General features: G+C 38.0%; 1 protein-coding gene across 1 annotated transcript in view; it reads left to right on the top strand.

The window, feature by feature from the left end:
- Positions 1 to 17,497, top strand: part of slc18a2 (solute carrier family 18 member 2) — a 42,175-nt gene that overhangs the window by 10,404 nt on the left and 14,274 nt on the right. Inside the window, exons 3-7 of the mRNA XM_042502757.1 lie at positions 5,929 to 5,987; positions 6,087 to 6,170; positions 10,592 to 10,684; positions 10,862 to 10,951; positions 11,865 to 11,908. Of these exons, the coding sequence (XP_042358691.1) occupies positions 5,929 to 5,987; positions 6,087 to 6,170; positions 10,592 to 10,684; positions 10,862 to 10,951; positions 11,865 to 11,908 (370 nt within the window). The remainder of the gene's footprint in view (positions 1 to 5,928; positions 5,988 to 6,086; positions 6,171 to 10,591; positions 10,685 to 10,861; positions 10,952 to 11,864; positions 11,909 to 17,497) is intronic.

The following is a 17,497-nucleotide window of genomic DNA, read 5'->3' as shown; positions in this document are numbered from 1 at the left end:
GCCCAAAATGTTTTCAGAAATATATTTTAACTTCTGCTTTATCTGTCAGACAAAATTGTTTGGTATGGATAAGCTGCCATAATGTTTTCTGGAGGAATAACTTAAGTCGCCCACTAGCTTTTATTGGCGTTAGTGAGGAGCAGTGCATTCTGATAGCTGTAGTTTTTCTACCTCTTGTACAAAAGTGAATGCTACAGTCCTTTCTCTCCCTCTTTTTACAGGATATAATGTTTGACACCGAACTGTGATTTTAATGCCCAGCATATTTTCCCCTGAGACATACCATTAGGACTAAGAACAGTTATTCTTACAAGGGGTCCATGCAGCTACACTTGTTGCTCAAATCCTGTTAGTTTGTTGTTGTTTTGTTTTGGGTTTTTTTGTTGTTTTTTTTTTCTTTGTTTGTTTTTGTTATTATACTTTCTTCCTCCCTTTTATTCACCACTAGAAGTGTTTGTGCAGCAAACATCATAAAATCAAATTCACCCAAATTATCTGCTGGAATGCAAATTCCATCTGTTACTCAGGCACATTAAAATGAAACTCGTTGACCTCAAGGTGGTACTGTGACAATCAAGTTTAAACGTTCATGTATCATTCTGAACTCATCACCACTTTTTGTGGCTTCCCAAAACTTTGCCAGGATCACCTACAGAGACCTTCAGTGATCTAAACTCTTTGAGGAAAATTTCTGTACTTCGGTCCATTTTCTAATAATTTTTTCGTTTAAACCTTTAAATTAAATTTTACATAAATCAAAACTGGCTAAAGTGATTGCACCAAAAAGAGGTGAACCTGTTTCGATACTAGTTCCAAGCTTTGCTACGCAGTCTTGGTACATTCTGTCAGTGGAGAGCGCTACAACATGTTTATATCTCGTAAACATCAACAGGGACTCATACAAAATCCATTAGGGCCATGACTCAGTCCATGCATAAAACATGGTAATGATTAGCTTATTTCAACACATCAAAATTTCTAGACATTTCATTTTCAAAACAATAAATAAATAAATAAATAAAATAATTAAAATAGTTAAAAAATCATCCTACAGAGCTGAATTTTTACTAGCACATACACTGAATTGTGATAACGTTTTCCTCACATAAGCCCATGATCAATTCAGAAGTCACTCTATACTTTTCAAAACATGCAAAAATTAATTAACATCTATATCTCCACAAGTCTTTCTTCAAATGCTACCAATACTGATGCAGACATTCTTTGGATAGTAGATATCACATGTTTCAAAGGATGAGAATGCTTTATTTGTCATTGTAGGCAGAGCATACAACAAAATTATGAGCGCAGCTCTACTTGGTACATACAAATATAAAAAAAATAAATAAAAAGTGTAGCAGTTATTAATAATTACGTTAGAATTTGGATTTTGCACTTGTTAAAGTAAAAGAGACACCATTCTCCATTTAGGAGAAAAATTTATTTTATATTATAACAGTTTCAAAACATGTTATCACTTTAATCAATCTCACAATCTGTACCATTTATCCTATATACATTGATCTTGTTTCTCTCATGAAATAATATCCACAGACAACGACTTGGTGATAAATGTTATATTTTATTTAGGCTTATAAAATGATGAGTAAATAGAGGGAGGAATGTGGCATATGATGAAATAAAACAAATGAAAGGGAACCAAATTAATGTTTATTCAGGTGATGTAAATGATTAATTATGGATGATAGTGGGTAGAAATATGTGCCCGTCTAAAGCGTGGATGCGTGCTGAATGGTAAAATAGAATTTAGAAATCTGGTATCAAAGCTTCGCTATACGATATCAACTCTGATCACTAGAAGATGTTATTCTGCCTACTTTTGCCGACTTGGATAAACTTCTCCGGGGAGGTCCAGGTAGTCACTTCGCTCCAGTGGAGAGTTGCGGCGCGTCTTCCAGACGAGGTGACCCGCTGAAAGGCGGCGTCGGCCAGGCAGGTGGAGTCGGTGTGCAGCGGTCTTTAACTGGCCTCGGTGTCCGCCTCAATGAACCGGTAAAAGTCTTTAAACAAAGTCTTTAAGGGCAGGCAACGGATGCTGATAGTTTGTGCAGCAGGTGTTGCTTCTAGATCCGTGGCAGAGTTGACGGCGGATCGCAGAGTGTCCTTCCAAATTTAAACCTCGCAGAAATAATCAAAAGTAGTGCCGTTGGTCTGATAAAGCCACTTTAAATTAATATTTTGAGTTTACTTGAAATGAAATGCAATAATGTCTTTACTGACCAAAAACTGGTCTAAAGAAAAGCATCAAAGAGATTTAAAAAGAGAATGGCTTCAAAAGTTAAAGTTCAGTAAAGCTCTGGTGAGCTGTTGCGGCTCCTCTTGTAAAATTGAAGAAAAAGAAAAAGGGTGTAAGCGAGGATACAGGAGAAGTGCCGCGGTGAAAGGGAAAATAGAAAGAAGCTCTGAGCTGAGAGCTCACTAAGTTTTAATCTATGAATTTTGTGGTGCGAATGGGAGGCGGGGTAGTAAACCTTTACACCGAGCGAACATGCAGCGTTGAGTTTCAGAGGACCTGACATGATATAGGAGACATTTATTTTTCATAGCTACTTTGTGCTGAATTACTCAATTTGATCCTTTACATATAAAGTCACGTCTCTCATCACCACGATGGTCCTATTGCAGTAATTACAAACACATGCTAGGAGACCTAAAGTCAACTATGAATGTAACACACAGCTTTGAAGATCCTTGGTTTGACCTTATTAAGTAATCACACATAACATAACGTTGTCCAATGGACTGAAAAGAACTTGGTAATTAGGCCTACTTGGATTTAGGATTACCGTTTAACATTATACAATGAATGTAAAACACGATAAAACTATAAAGTTCATTTCGAAGTTACGCATAACTAAGGCCCCTAGATGGCAGTATGGCTCCATCACAGAAAAGGAATAAAATATAATTTTACCTAACTCCCTCATATTATTTTTCACATCCTTGTGTCAAAGAAAGGTGATAAATGATTGTTCTTGTATGTCTGAATGGTTCCTGGAGTTCATTTGGATGTCTTGACACCCTGTTGTGAACTAGAATAGACCCCACAAAACTGTCAAAGTTTCAAAGGCTGACACTTTTTGTGGCTTAAAAGCAGAACCTGTTTGCAGATGTCAACTGGGGAGTCTCAACAAAGTTAATTTAGAACCCTCTGCTAACTCCTCTGGGTTCAGAAAACAGTTTCTCTTGACGTGTCCCCCACTTGTATAGGGAAAGTTAAGCTCTGGAGTTCCCCAGAGGGAAAATGTAAAGACCACGCCAAGGCAGTCCACTACTACTACTACTTTAGCTTTCTGCTTTGGTTTGTTTTGACTCAGTTGGTTGCTGTCACATTTTTATCTGTTATACACTGACCTCTCAGTGACATACTTTTTATACTGGCTACTTCACAAAATGTCAGTTGTAACAAATACAGCGTATCCTCAGAAAGCTTTCTGACTTCAGTGTTTAGCTCTAATGAAGCCATGCGGGGAACATATATTGAATAACTATATGGAAGGCCTTGTGTGGCATGTGATAGAACGTAGGGTCTGCATTTTGAGACATGAAGCAAGAAATGTTAAAAAGAAAATACAAAAAAGAACACTGGAGAGGAAATAATGTCATTTAAATCAGAATGACAAAGAACAGAGCAAGAGTATCATAGTATCATAGTATCATAATTTATCAACGAGTCCTTTCGGGCCACAGAGGCTTCCTGCTAGCCCAGGGCCAAACATGTGCTTCAGATTTCCCCTTTTTGTTTGGAAAGCTCAAAATAACAATTATGCTCTTATCGAATTCAACATCTAACAGAAATTGAAGATATACAGATTCTTTTTTAAGTTCCAGAGAGGATAATCAAATGATGCGTATGTCAACATGTTTGATATCATGTAGGTTTTGAGGGTGTAATGTCATGTCAGCTGCAACAGATCCAATCCTCCTGAATCAAATACAGCACAGTTCCTGATTATGTGTGATCACATGTATGTGCATGTGCATCTGTCTTTTTTTCATGCATGGCTGGCTGGATTATTTATTCAGCATATCTGAGTGTGATAATCGTTGACACATGTTGATCAACCTAAACACCTCTCAAAGTATACTTGTCTTAAGACCTGAAACTGTGTGTGAAAGAATCATCAAAGGGCACCTCGGGTTCAGCAGTACTGTGTGGTTCAGTCATCATGCTGTGAAAAGCTGCATAAAGCACTAAAAGTTTATGTGCTTGATTGTAATTCTGTTGGGATCAGTCAATTCAGCGGCCCTGGACAGATTAGGGCATGTTTTTTCAAATCTTTTACAGACTGCACTTTGATGATTTATTTGGTCGAGCATCTGATATTGCAATCACTATAATGAAAATACAACAGCAAATTTATGGCAAAGGAGAGACCATTATTATTGAATTAGGTTGAGCAAATTGGCTGGATGTAATATCTGGTATTCCTCTTCTCTTATGATCGTCTCTTTTTTATTTTTTGGGTTTAATCTTTCCATTTTCTATGTTTTTGTTGTTTTTTTTGGCCACAGGTTGAGTGGTACCTACATTCCTGGAGGAGAGTAATAATAATGGGCCAAAAACAACAGAAACTTTCTGAAGATTAAAACCTACCAGAACAGAGCCTGTCTGAAGACTTGAGCAGAATGTAAGATAGATGTGTAGGGGAGAGAGGTAGTGTAGATGCTCCAACATTACTGGCACCCACCTCAAAAGCAATATTTAGTGGCTCAGATGGGCACTCAGATATGGTGTAATTGAGGCGAGGAACATTACCGGTTCTTAGTCACCTTCCCTCCTGACAGAGGACAATACAAGGCAAGTCAAGCATGTCGAGTGTCTACGGGGGAATACACTAGCTCTGATGTGCATGACAGCTTTTAGCATTTTAATGAAACACAATGTTGTCATCCTCCTCCGGTTAAAATGTCAGGCTAACAATTGTAACTGGCAAGAAGGTGTCATGCAAATGCAGAATTTCTACAAATGCTTCGTGTTTATGGTGTTACAAGACAATTTTTGCTTTGCAATTTATTTTGATTGTTTTGACCTTCAGGTTATGCTTTCATATTGCTACATGGTGGTGCCGCTTGCTGTTTTGACACCCCATATACAGATGGAGACAATCTACACCAGGGACACTCAACTGGCTTTGCATGTGGACCACTTTTGCAAAATGAAAACAAGGCCAGGGGGCAGTCTTAGCAAGTCTCCAGGATTTTAAGACATTTTTAGGATTTTAGGGCATATCTAGGATTTTAGGATGTTTCTAGGACTTAAGGGCATTTTTAGGATTTTAGGATGTTTATGGGATTTTAGGACACATCTAGGATTTTAGGAGGTCTCCAGGATTTGAGGACATTTCCAGGATTTTAGAACATTTCCAGGATTTTAGGAAGTTTCTCAGATCTTAGGACATTTCTAGGATTTTAAGGCATTGCTAGGATTTCAGGACATTTCTACGATTTTAGGGGCTTAGCTAGGACCTCTGTCCAAGGATGCAGGGCATCTTCCACTGATACTTTTTTTATATATATATATACAAAAGCCCTATTTTGATGCTGCTTTATGCTTTCTGGCACCTTATGTATACTAAAAGTACAAAAACAATTCCCAGTGTGAATCACTTTTATTGTGAATTAGCACACTGCCGTAAGCCAGATTTGGCCAGCAGGCGATACCTAGAGTATTCATGATCTACATTACCATACTGGTCCTTGTTGACCAAAGCAATAGTGGATTCAAACTGGCAATCAGCAGCCCTCCAAAACAAATTTGCTGCAGGTCTCACTACTTTAGAAGGAGACATTATGAAAGGAATGAAGTTTTTTATGTCATGTACTGTATATTTGTGTAGACATATGTGACTAATTATATGCTTACTGCACAAATGTAATGTCTGTCCTTTCTCTTTGTGTCTTTAGAATAGGATACCAGCTTCCCATATTTGCAGGCTTTTGTATCATGTTCATCTCTACAATCAGTAAGTTCCAGACATGTCATCATTATTAGAAAATCAGATCGCTTGGATCATGTCTGATGTTCCTTTGTCTATATTTCTGTTGTTCTCGCTGTTGTGAAGTGTTTGCCTTTTCATCGAGCTACGCTCTGCTGTTTCTGGCCAGATCTCTGCAAGGTGTGGGCTCCTCTTGCTCCTCTGTGGCCGGTAAGACCTCCCTCTCTCTTTAAAAAAAAATATTTTTTTAAATGTATATTTTAAGAAATATGTGGCATAGTGATACAGGAGTGATAAATCATAAAAAATGGAATTTTAAATAGTAAAGAAATATAAAAATTGAAATTAAAAAAGAAACAAAATAAAATTCATAGGATATCTTGCATCATAAAGTTAATTCCATGAAAAAAAAACTGACAACTGGTTCATTTAAGTCAGAGGATACCTTTTAACAACAAAAGATATGATACGATACGATGCAATATGGTGCCATAAATGCACACACACACACATTATTGTGTATACCCTTGTAGAAAAAGAAAAACATAAGTACAATTCATATCACGTTATTTTAGTTATTAAATCTGACAGGAGAGTCATTGGAAAAATTGCATGTTTCTTCAAAGATATGGACTTGATTTCTAATTATCATGGTCATTTTTTAGGGCCCGATCACCGAACGGTATATTTACTAGTCATAGTCGTGCCACCAACTGGCAACAGGAAGTAAGCCTTGAGGGACAATTATCATTGGATTTACGTGATATTTTACATGGTTTGGTCAATCCTACAGGATTCATCCGATCGACTTCACAATTGGTGAGTCCATTCTCAACCCCCTGGTGATGAAAAGTTATCACAGGTCTGCGCAAAACTTTAACGGATTACCAGTTATGTGGCGTACAATTTTGATGTCTCACCATACAACAGGAAATTGTTATAACTTTGCTGTACATTGTCCGATCTGCCTGAAACTTTTCATAAGGGTCCCGCGCAGAACACATCTGTATAACAATATTCACTAGCCATGATTGCGCCACCTAGTGGCCTAAGGAAATAATGTTATTTTTATTCTTTTAATAACTTGGCCTACACAATAATTGGATCTGGTTGAAATTCTGTGTGTATGATCTTAAGACCTTCCCAATTAAAAGTTATCAATGGTCTGTGCAAAACTTTTACTGTTCTCCAGTTATGTGGCATACAATTTTGATGTCTTGCCATACAACTGGAAATTATTGTAAGTTTAGTGTAGATTGTCCGATCTGCCTGAAACTTCATAGGTTTGATGGGGGTCCTGCCCTGAACACATCTATATAACAATATTCATTAGTCATGATAGCACCACCTAGTGGCCACAGGAAATAACTTTTTTTTTTATACTTTATCAACTTGGCCTACACAATTGATTGTATCCAGTTGAAATTCTGTGTGTATGATCTTAAGACCTTCTCAATTGAAAGTTATCAATGGTCCGCAAAAAACTTTTACGGATTTTCCATTATGTGGCGTACAATTTTGATGTTTCTCAAGAAAACAGGACATTGTTGTAACTTTGGTGTACGTTGTCCAATCTTCCTGAAACCTCATAGGTTTTATTAGGGGCCCACTCTGAACACATCTGTATGACAATATTCATTAGTCATAATAGCGCCACCTACTGGCAACAGGAAGTAAGCCTTGAGGGACAGTTACCATTGGATTTGAATGAAATTGATGTGGTTTGTACAATAATGATGTACAAAAAGATGACATGGAATTTGTCTCTCCTCCACTGCTGGAAGCTGGAAGCTGGCAGCTGGAAGTACTACACAATGTGAAATAGCTTACTCCAGGGTTCAAACTCTTTGCGTATATTATGCGACTTTTACAGAAATACACGATCTCTATAGCTGGAGTCCCACCAGTACCCCAACATACATGGGGGTGCGAAGGCCCATTCATCACTGCTTGTAGCTTTAATTATTATAAGGGCCCGAGCGCCAAACGGTGCCAGGACCCTCTTGAAACTGATAGAATTCTTCTTATTTTTATTATTATTATTAGGGCCCGAGCACCGAACGGGTGCGAGGACCGTATTGAAATCCAAGGAATTATTATTAGGGCCTGAGCACCGAACTGGTGCGAGGACCCTATTGAAATCTAAGGAATTCCTCTTTTTCTTCTTCTTCTTCTTCTTCTTCTTCTTCTTCTTCCTATAAATGAATTGCCTTTTGGGGGGCATTATCATACTCAAAAACTCATGAAACTTTGCAACTTTATCAGGTCTGGTGAAAATTTTGATATTTTAAGGGTCTCAGGTGCAAATTTTAAAAAAATTGCTCAGAAGCAACCCCTATTACATCTGTGTAACACAGCCCCGCCTCTGCTTTCACCTACATTAACCAAATTTGGTAGGCACATGTAACACCCCAAGACAAATAAAAAAGTCTCTTGGACCCATACGGTATATCCAACAGGAAGTCGGCCATTTTGATTTGAATTTGCAATTTTTTCACGTTTTTGGCCATTTTCAGGGATCATGTTTTTTATATCTTCTCCTACAGATTTCAGAAATTAAAAACATCTTCTAAGAAGGAGTCGGACACCAAAAGTTATTAAAATCGTGAGTTTTTGTCACACCGTGTGGCTGTTATGGGGCCAAACAAATCATCACACAAATCACGTGTTCTTCTTTGATGTGTATCTCCTACAGGTTTCTCCCAATTGACTGTGGTCAATGACACCTAAAGACATGTGACATAAAAACTGATTTTTCTCACACTATGTGGCCGTGACTTGGTTTCCAACTTTGATGTTTCACCATGAAACAGGAAGTTGTTGTAACTCAGCCAAACATCATCCGATCTGCCCAAAACTTCTTATGTTTGATAAGAGTCCCAGTCTGAACATATCTGCATGGCTCAATTGAGTAATCATCAAAGCGCCACCTACTGAAGACAGGGAGTTATATTATTAATATTTTGATGTGCACCTCCTTACAGGTTGACTATATTCAGCTCAAACTTGGTAAGAAAAGTGTTGAGACCTTGAAGATGCCTGCTTGTGATTTCAGAGCTTTTTCATGAACATCGTTGCCATGACAACATGGTCTTAGCCACCAAACAGGAAGTTGTTATAACTTCACTTTGTATCGACTGATTGGCCCCAAATTTTACAGGTGCGATCAAGTCGCAGCCCTAAACACAGCAACATGTCAATTAGGTCTGATAATCACAGCACCACCAACTGGAAAAAGGAAGTAAGCCTCTTAACACAACTATACTTTGATTTACATGACATTTACATGGTTTGGTCTACAGATGATGTGTTTGTCTGGCCTCTAGCGCCACCTAGTGGACACAGGACATATTACTGCATATGAAATATCTAACTGGATTGATTGAATTGAAACTCTCTGCCCGCTTGTTCCGAATTTCACTGAAATGAAAGATCCTGGGACATCGAAAGTTATTCAGTTTCTGGGTTTTTGTCACACCATGTGGGTGTGGCTAGGTTTTTGTAACTCAGCCAGACATTGTTCAATCTGCCCCTAATTTCTCATGCTTGATGAGAGTCCTGACCTGAACACATATGCATTGCTCATTTGACTTATCAGCATACCGCCACCTACTGGAAACTGATATATATTTTTAGGTGCATCCCCTTTCAGGTTGACCACATTCAGCTCAAACTTGGTAACAAAAGCTGACCTTCATGATGCCTCCTTGTGAAGATCATATGTTTTCAATGAAAGCCATTGCCATAGCAATGGAGTATTCGCCACCAAACAGGAAGTTGCTGTAACTTTAGTTTGCAATAACTGATTGGCCCCAAATTTGACGGTTGTGATCAGGTTGCAGCCCTGAGCACTTCAACATGTGATACTCAATGCACCACCTCCTGGCAACAGGAAGTATACCTTGTAACACAATTATCCTTTGACATACAAGAAATTTACGTGGTTTGGTCTACAAATCATGTAGACAATGACTTACATTTGTGTTGTTTAAGGCACCACATAATGGTCCACATTGTCTGCATGCATTTTCCGACTTTCACTAAAATTAAAGACTGGGACAGTTGAAGTCACGCCAGTAACCCCGACTAGCGTGGGGGTGCGAGGGCCCGTTCATCGCTGCTTGCAGCTTTAATTCTATTTGAAGTTTTATTTAGAACATCCTTCCATTGAATGAATGGATGGATGGATGGATGCATGGATGCATGGATGGATAGGAAAACATAGAAATGAACTCAAATATAATCATACATAAAAGAAGCAGTGACGAATATGCCAACCTCTCATCCATGTCAATATGAGTTCAAGTTTATCACGCACAGGGAGGCTATTTGTCTCTTAATGAACTAAGATGCATTATTATGGCAAACACCACGTCCTGCTGCAGACTTCATGTGACCAAAACGTGAGAAAGACTCCAGCCAATCACCTGTTATAACACTGCTCACACTCATATGTGGGTCGTTTGCTCCAAAACAGTACTGATTCTACTTTTAAATAAGAAAGTCGTCATCATCATGGAACTAGCTACCTCAGCACTTATGTTAAATAGTATTTACTGTATAAGTGTTGTAGGCTTTGCCACCCTGTGTCAGCAACTGTAAAAACAGGATCTATATGTCTGTGTTTTCAGGGATGGGAATGCTTGCGAGTGTGTACACAGATGATGAGGAGAGAGGTCACGCTATCGGGATCGCTCTGGGAGGTCTGGCATTAGGAGTGCTAGGTGTGTATCCACATAATGTGTCTGTAAAGTCACAACTGACAAAACATCAGTTTTACATGTTGAGCTAACATATTTATTCATTAAGATATGTTTGCGAGTAACTGAGGGGGAAAGCTGCTGTAACTACAGCAACTATGAAGTTGATTTTTCCAAAACTGACCCATGTGTCCTTCACAGTTGGACCCCCATTCGGCAGCGTCATGTATGAGTTTGTTGGAAAGACGGCTCCTTTCCTGATTCTGGCTTTCCTGGCTTTGTTTGATGGAGGTATAGTTATATTGTTTCTTACGTCCAAATGAATAATAGTAAAAGGCCATGGATACGTGCACACCAATATTCCCTTATTGTTATGAATATGACAATATTCTGAATTTGATGTGGCTTATATAACAAGCATATTTCCATGAAATACTTGAAATTAGGCTGTTTTCAGAATTAGCAATATCCGACAGAGACATGTGGGATATGCCCCAATTATTTGGGTTTTAGAAGCAGTATTTGGGCATGTATACAGCAAATATGGAATATGCATCTCAACTGCTGCAGTTTGCGACACACTGCCGCTGGTTGTTTACAGTCGGCTCTGTGTGTTGTAATGGATACCTTGTACACAAACCAACTAGCCAACAGTTTGCAAAGCTGTGGTGGAGATGCATGTAAAAGAAGGAATCCCACATTTCTGTCCAGAAACATTCCTGCTTTTTTATGAAAGACTACGTTTTTTGGATACCTGGGGGAAAAAAAGCAGCAAAGCCCATCTCAAGAAGATGGTTGCAGGAAAGGGAGTCCAGCTAGTCAGCCACCACTAGGAAACTGTGAAAAAAAAATCAAAGTTTTAATGCAAAGAAGCAAAATGAGAAGCAGCTCCAGCTCTTCTATTTCTTTGTTTTATTATGATAAATGACATGTGAGGGCACATCATTAAGAGAATGCACAGCTGCATGTAAACAGGAGTATTAGTGGAATATTAATTTTCATTAGACATGTGAACAGCTTAGTAGGAATTTTGTCTTTTTTAAATTAGAGCAAAAACCAGACTATTGTAAACATGTTCACTGTAGAAGGAATTGTTTAAATGAATGAATTTTGTTTAAACAACATGATTTCATACATTTTGAAACAATATGTATCCTTGAAATGAAAGGAATCCATTAAGTGTATTCACTGTGTGTCTCTACAGCTCTGCAGCTCTTTGTTCTTCAGCCCACCAAGGTGGAACCAGAGGTGTGTTGTTTGTTTTTTTCTTTGCCTTGATAATTCATTTCCTGAAAGTGATCTTATTATTGAGGTGACCTTTCCAGCTGCAGAACATGTTAAAGACTATGTTTTTTTAATTGGATAGTGAATACAGGAAGTGTGGAGAGAAATGGAGAAAGTGGATGGCACCTAACAAAACATCCACGGCTCTTGGTAAACAGATAATGGACTGCACTTACTGAGTGTGATTCATAAAATGTTAGTCTGTGAGTAGATCTGCGCATAAAACACTGTGGTACTAAAAACCTACAGCAGATTTAAGAACACTGCAGGATCGTAGGCATGTGTTTATGTTCATGAATGCCAATCAGTCGTAAATTGACAGCACGCTCCTGCTAGTCAGCACCTAGCATACATCCTTGCCCATCAACAGCCAGTGAGCACCAAATTAGGAGGGGGCAATTACAATGCATAGGTGCATCCTGTCCACCTGTGTACATGCTGCTAACAAAGAAAGCGAGAGAGGTAAAGTAAAATTTTTCCGAAGCTGAGATAAAAGTTATTTCCAGTTGTTATTTCTCACTTTTTCCTCTGGCATGAATCGTGTTGGGCTCTCACCGATTTAGCATTATAATTATGATTTTATTTTATTTTTTATTTTATGAAACTGTTGTGATGCATAAATGGCACTTTAACAGGAGTTTCACAGAACTGAATCAAGACGGAAAGAGATAGGAGGCGTGGGGACAGAACAACAGAGCATGTTAAGAGCTGGGGGAGCGGGGATGCACACAAGAGAAGGATGGAAAATGAAAGAAAGAAAAAGAGAAAGGAGGGCTGCAAGATGACTTGGTTGGCAGTGTTTGTTTCCTGCCTCCCCAGCAGTGGGAGAAAACTAAACATAACAGAGCACAATATGAATTAAAAATTGTAATTTCTAATAATGACAAGCAATATTTCTGTGCATTCCTTTTTTGACACAAGCACTACCTGCAGTCAGAGGCAGCTGTAGATTCCATTAGTACTTAAAAAAAGATCAGAGCTATTAACATATTCATAAATGCTGAAATTTCCTTCTTTGAAACATTTTACACACAAATTCGTGCTACTGGTGTTTCATAAATGAGACCCAGTTTATATATAGCGCCTTTAACACTGATGCAAAGTACTTGACAGTGCCTGACATTCACAAAGGTAAATAAGGACACTAAAACATTTATGTTCCAATCTTAATTTCAAAAGCAAAGTTAAAATAACTAGCATCAAATTATGTATGTGAGCATAAAAAACCTGAAGAGCAGCAACATAATGAAGTGTAATTGATGAAAGTAATATTTTGTCAGACTTTTGAATGGCTCCATTCTCTGATCTGTGGTGTCGAGTATCATTGAGTCTGGCTACCAAGAGGTGTCAGGCAACAGCCAATTAGAAGGCTATTTGAAAAATTTATAAGTAAATGAGAATTAATAAGTGGATATTTTTTGACAACAAAGCTCATGAGTTGTAATGCAGGCGGTAAAAAGCGAAAGAGCCCATGACTGTCAGCCATATTTGTCTGTTTCTCCATGTTTGTTCCTCAGCATGGAGTTTAAATGCAGAAAAACTTAAAAAGAAATTTCATAGTCAATAGTCAAACACTCAGCAGTTTAAAGGTATGAACTGAAATGTGATGCAGCTTTGTAGGTGAAATATCAGTGTTCAGCAGACTTGTCTGATTCACTTTGAAACCTGGAGCAACATCACTTTCACAAGTGTCTCATCATTTGAATGCTGAGCAAATAGGTTTGTTTTCTTTTAACACATGGGGAAAGATGCAATGAGCAACTTGGCAAGAAATGTCCTGCAAATTGCAAAAAAAATATTGAAAATTAGATAAGAGAATGTCAAAATTTCCATAAAACTATATAATTATCATAATTATATATCTAAATTATGTTACACAATTATTATTATTTTTAAGCACTTTCATTTCCTTTGTTTTTTTTACTTTCCTTTTTACTTCCTTTTTCTTTTATGTGCTGTTTTTCTTTTCTTTTCTTTTTTTCCTGCTAATCCTGGGATATTTTCCTGTAAAGATGCTCGTTGCCTTCTAGCCATGTTTTTCAAATAAAGCAATTTGCTAAGGTTTCAAAGCATTTGATGATTCTTTTTTTTTTACTTATTATGATTTCTTTATGGGAGAATGATCTACCCAACCGTAATGTGGGATGCTCTGGAAATTATCAACATGTCTATAACTGTGCTCACAAGATGGCTGGGGTATATGTATTAATGGCTCTTGAAGCCAGTCAGGATAAAGAGGGTGAAAAGCACTTGACAGAGGCCTCAGTGACCTCATTAAGAGAAAAAATTTTAACACTAATTAATGACCCCTTCAGGAAAGAGAGAGAGAGAAAGAATACTCTGTTGCTTGAACAGAAGTTTAACATAGTGGCTGAGATAAAAGAAAAAAAATATCTGTTACTGCAAGCAAAGCCAACAATAGAATCTGTGTCTGGTCATTAGTGCATTCTTTCATTTTTTCAATGTAATTCATCATCAGGTATTTCTGAGAAATGTCCAGCAGCCTGCTTGGATACTTTAATAAGGTTCCACAGAGACTTGAAGCAAGACACAATTGCCCCATTCAGTTCAAGCCAAGCTGTATTCGGCTCACTGTTATTCTCTTTGTATTGAGCAGGAAATCCCATTTTCTGTTTCCTGTCTGTAAGGTGTTTGACTTTTCATTAGCTCCAAATAACGTGCAGATTCTTTTAGGTCATAGACATGTTCACTAGGATTTATTATAGAAGGGAGTCTGTCTTCAGAATACAGACTGAAATTTCATTTTCTTCTCATATTTGAGTTATTTTTATGCCTCTGTGCTAGTGACAGCTGAGGTCTGAGGCATCATGTTTTTGTGTTGTCTGTCATTCTCATGAACGGGATATCTCAAGAACACTTTGAGGGATTTTTATTTTTTTTTTCAAATTCGGCACAAACCTTCACTTGGAGTCAATGATGACCCGATTAGATTTTGGTTATTATAGGTCAAAGGTCAAGGTCAATGTGACCTCATCTGTCTCGTTCTTGTGAATGTAATATCTCGAGAACACCTTGAGGGAATTTTTCCAAACGTGGCACAAATGTTTGAGTGGACACAAGGATAAACTGATTCTATTTTGGCGGTCAAAGGTTAAGCTGACTGTGACCTTACATTTGTCTCATTCCTGTGAAAGTGCTGATTTTCTTCTAATTTGACGCAAACATTCACTTGGACTTAACAGTGAGCTAGAATTTGATGTTTAGAGGTCAATGTCACTGTGACCTTGCATGAATGTTTTTCTTTTGAATATGATATCTGAAGATGACCTTGAGGGAATTTCCTCAAATTTGGCACAAATGTCCACATGGACTCAAGAATGAACTGATTAGAATCTGGTGGCCCTAGGTCAAAGGTCAAAGTAACAGTGACCTCATACAATATGTTTTTGGCCATAACTGAAGAATTCATATGCTCATATTTCTCACAAATATTTCATAGGATATAATGATGAAGTTCACTTTACATCTTAGAGGTCAAATGCTAACTGGGACACCAGAAAATTCTGCATAAAAACACTTTCCTGACCATTACGCAACATCATATCTCAGGAACAGAAGGGAAGCCCTAATAGGTGGCATGAATCTTTGGTGTCCACCTTAAAACTGAGCTGACTGTAGAGACCTTCTGTGCTACTAGGAACAGGATGTGTGTGAAGCATCCATGTTTTTATAGACATGGCTGTAAACTGCAAGTTCAACCTGACTGATGCATGTAGGCATAGAATCACAATGTGCTACTTTTAGTTTTTATTATTTATTCAAAGTTTTTGTAAATAAAAAGGTAACACTTTACAATAAGGTACACAAAAAAGAGTAGTAACTGAGGAACGAATGAGGAACTAATCATTACTTAATGATCCATTTTTGAGTAACTCTCAATCAAATGCCATACAGTAGCTAGCCATTACTTAAGGAACAACATGAGGAACCAATGAGGAACTAACCATAATAAGGTACACCAAAACTGAGAAGAACTAATGAGGAACGAATGAAGAACTAATCATAAGTTAATGGTCAGTTCTTGAGTGACTCCTCTCAGATGTCATACAGTAACTAATCATTAGTTAACAATTCATTAATTGATAATGACCGAAGGAACTGATGAGGAGCGAATGAGGAGCTAATTATTAGTTAATGGTCAGTGCTTGATTAACTCCCAATCAAATGTCATACAGTAACTAATCATTAGTTAATGAAAAGTTAATTTAGAAATGAGTGCAGTAACTAATAAGGGATGAATGAGGAGCTAATTATTAGTTAATGATCAATTCTTTGGTAACTCCTAAAATTAGTTGATTAGTAAAATGAGTGAGGGAACAAATGAGGAACAACCTAATAACCAATCAACCAATCTTCATTGGCCAAATGTAATCCTGCCAGCTCCTGCATACTGTGCAACAAAGAAGCCCAATAAGTATTACTTATAAATAATGAACAAATTAGCATCAATATATGCATGGTTGGAGGGAGCAGTGATCCTATTTGGGATCCCAGTGGCCTGAGAGTAGAAGCTACCCCTGAGCCCCTCAGCATCAGCCCGTGCACGGAACAGCATGGCAGAGAAAGGCATTTGGAATCCCAAGAAGAACAATTTGGAAAGAACCACAGCAAGTGTTTAGTCCTGCTATGTCTACTTCAGCATTTCCCCAGATGCAGAGATGGATGCAGAAATTGTCTTGTGCATTTATGTGGTCTGGATCAAAGCTAGTATTTATCCTCTTTACCTAGATGTTTGCACTGATAGTTTGACAAACCTCAAAAGTTCCACAAAAAACTAAAAAGTAAAACATAAAGTGAAATATCATACTGAGTAGTTAGAGAGTACTGAATCATTACTTAATTATTACTTGACCGTTAAATTCAATTTAATATTCAATTCAATTTTATTTACAAAGCCCATTATCACAAAACACAGTTTGCCTCAGAAGGCTTTACAGTATATGACATCCCTCTGCCCCTTAGACCTTCACATTGTCTGGGGGGGGGGGGGTAGAAACCTCAGGAACAGAGGTCCCTCTTCTAGGAAGGACAGACATGCAATAGATCTCGTAAATAACAATTACATTACAGTAATGACAAAAAGGAAAGAGAAAGAGAGAGCAGGGAAGAGAGGGGAAGAGGGGGAGAAAAGCACAGCAATAATGGTAACAATAGCATATCATATAACAATAGTGATAGACATAAAATTGCTAAATGCACTCTTTGATAGCCTGTGATGTTACGTTGTAAATATCGTAGGTGTTGTTAAGAGTCCCATGCGTATATTAATAGGGTAGGCCTGATGCATAATATTGGCAGTAGAAGGTCGCATCGAGCAGGATCACGGCATCTTCGCAACCAAGGCCCACGACACAGGCGAGCTGGAGGTACAACATCAGTGCAGTCACAGCACAGGTATTGTGGCAATACCACAAAAACAAGCAGAGGAAAGGATGACTGAGGATTGCAAACCTCATCTGCCCTCAGCAACAAACAAAATGGCTACCCCTGCTTTATACAGGAAGTTATCATCTAAGCGAAAGCTATCAAAAT

This window comes from Plectropomus leopardus, chromosome 15, assembly GCF_008729295.1.
Source record: "Plectropomus leopardus isolate mb chromosome 15, YSFRI_Pleo_2.0, whole genome shotgun sequence".
Lineage (NCBI taxonomy): Eukaryota > Metazoa > Chordata > Actinopteri > Perciformes > Serranidae > Plectropomus > Plectropomus leopardus.
Note: the sequence above shows the minus strand (reverse complement) of the source record. Positions and strands in the feature narration are given on the sequence as shown.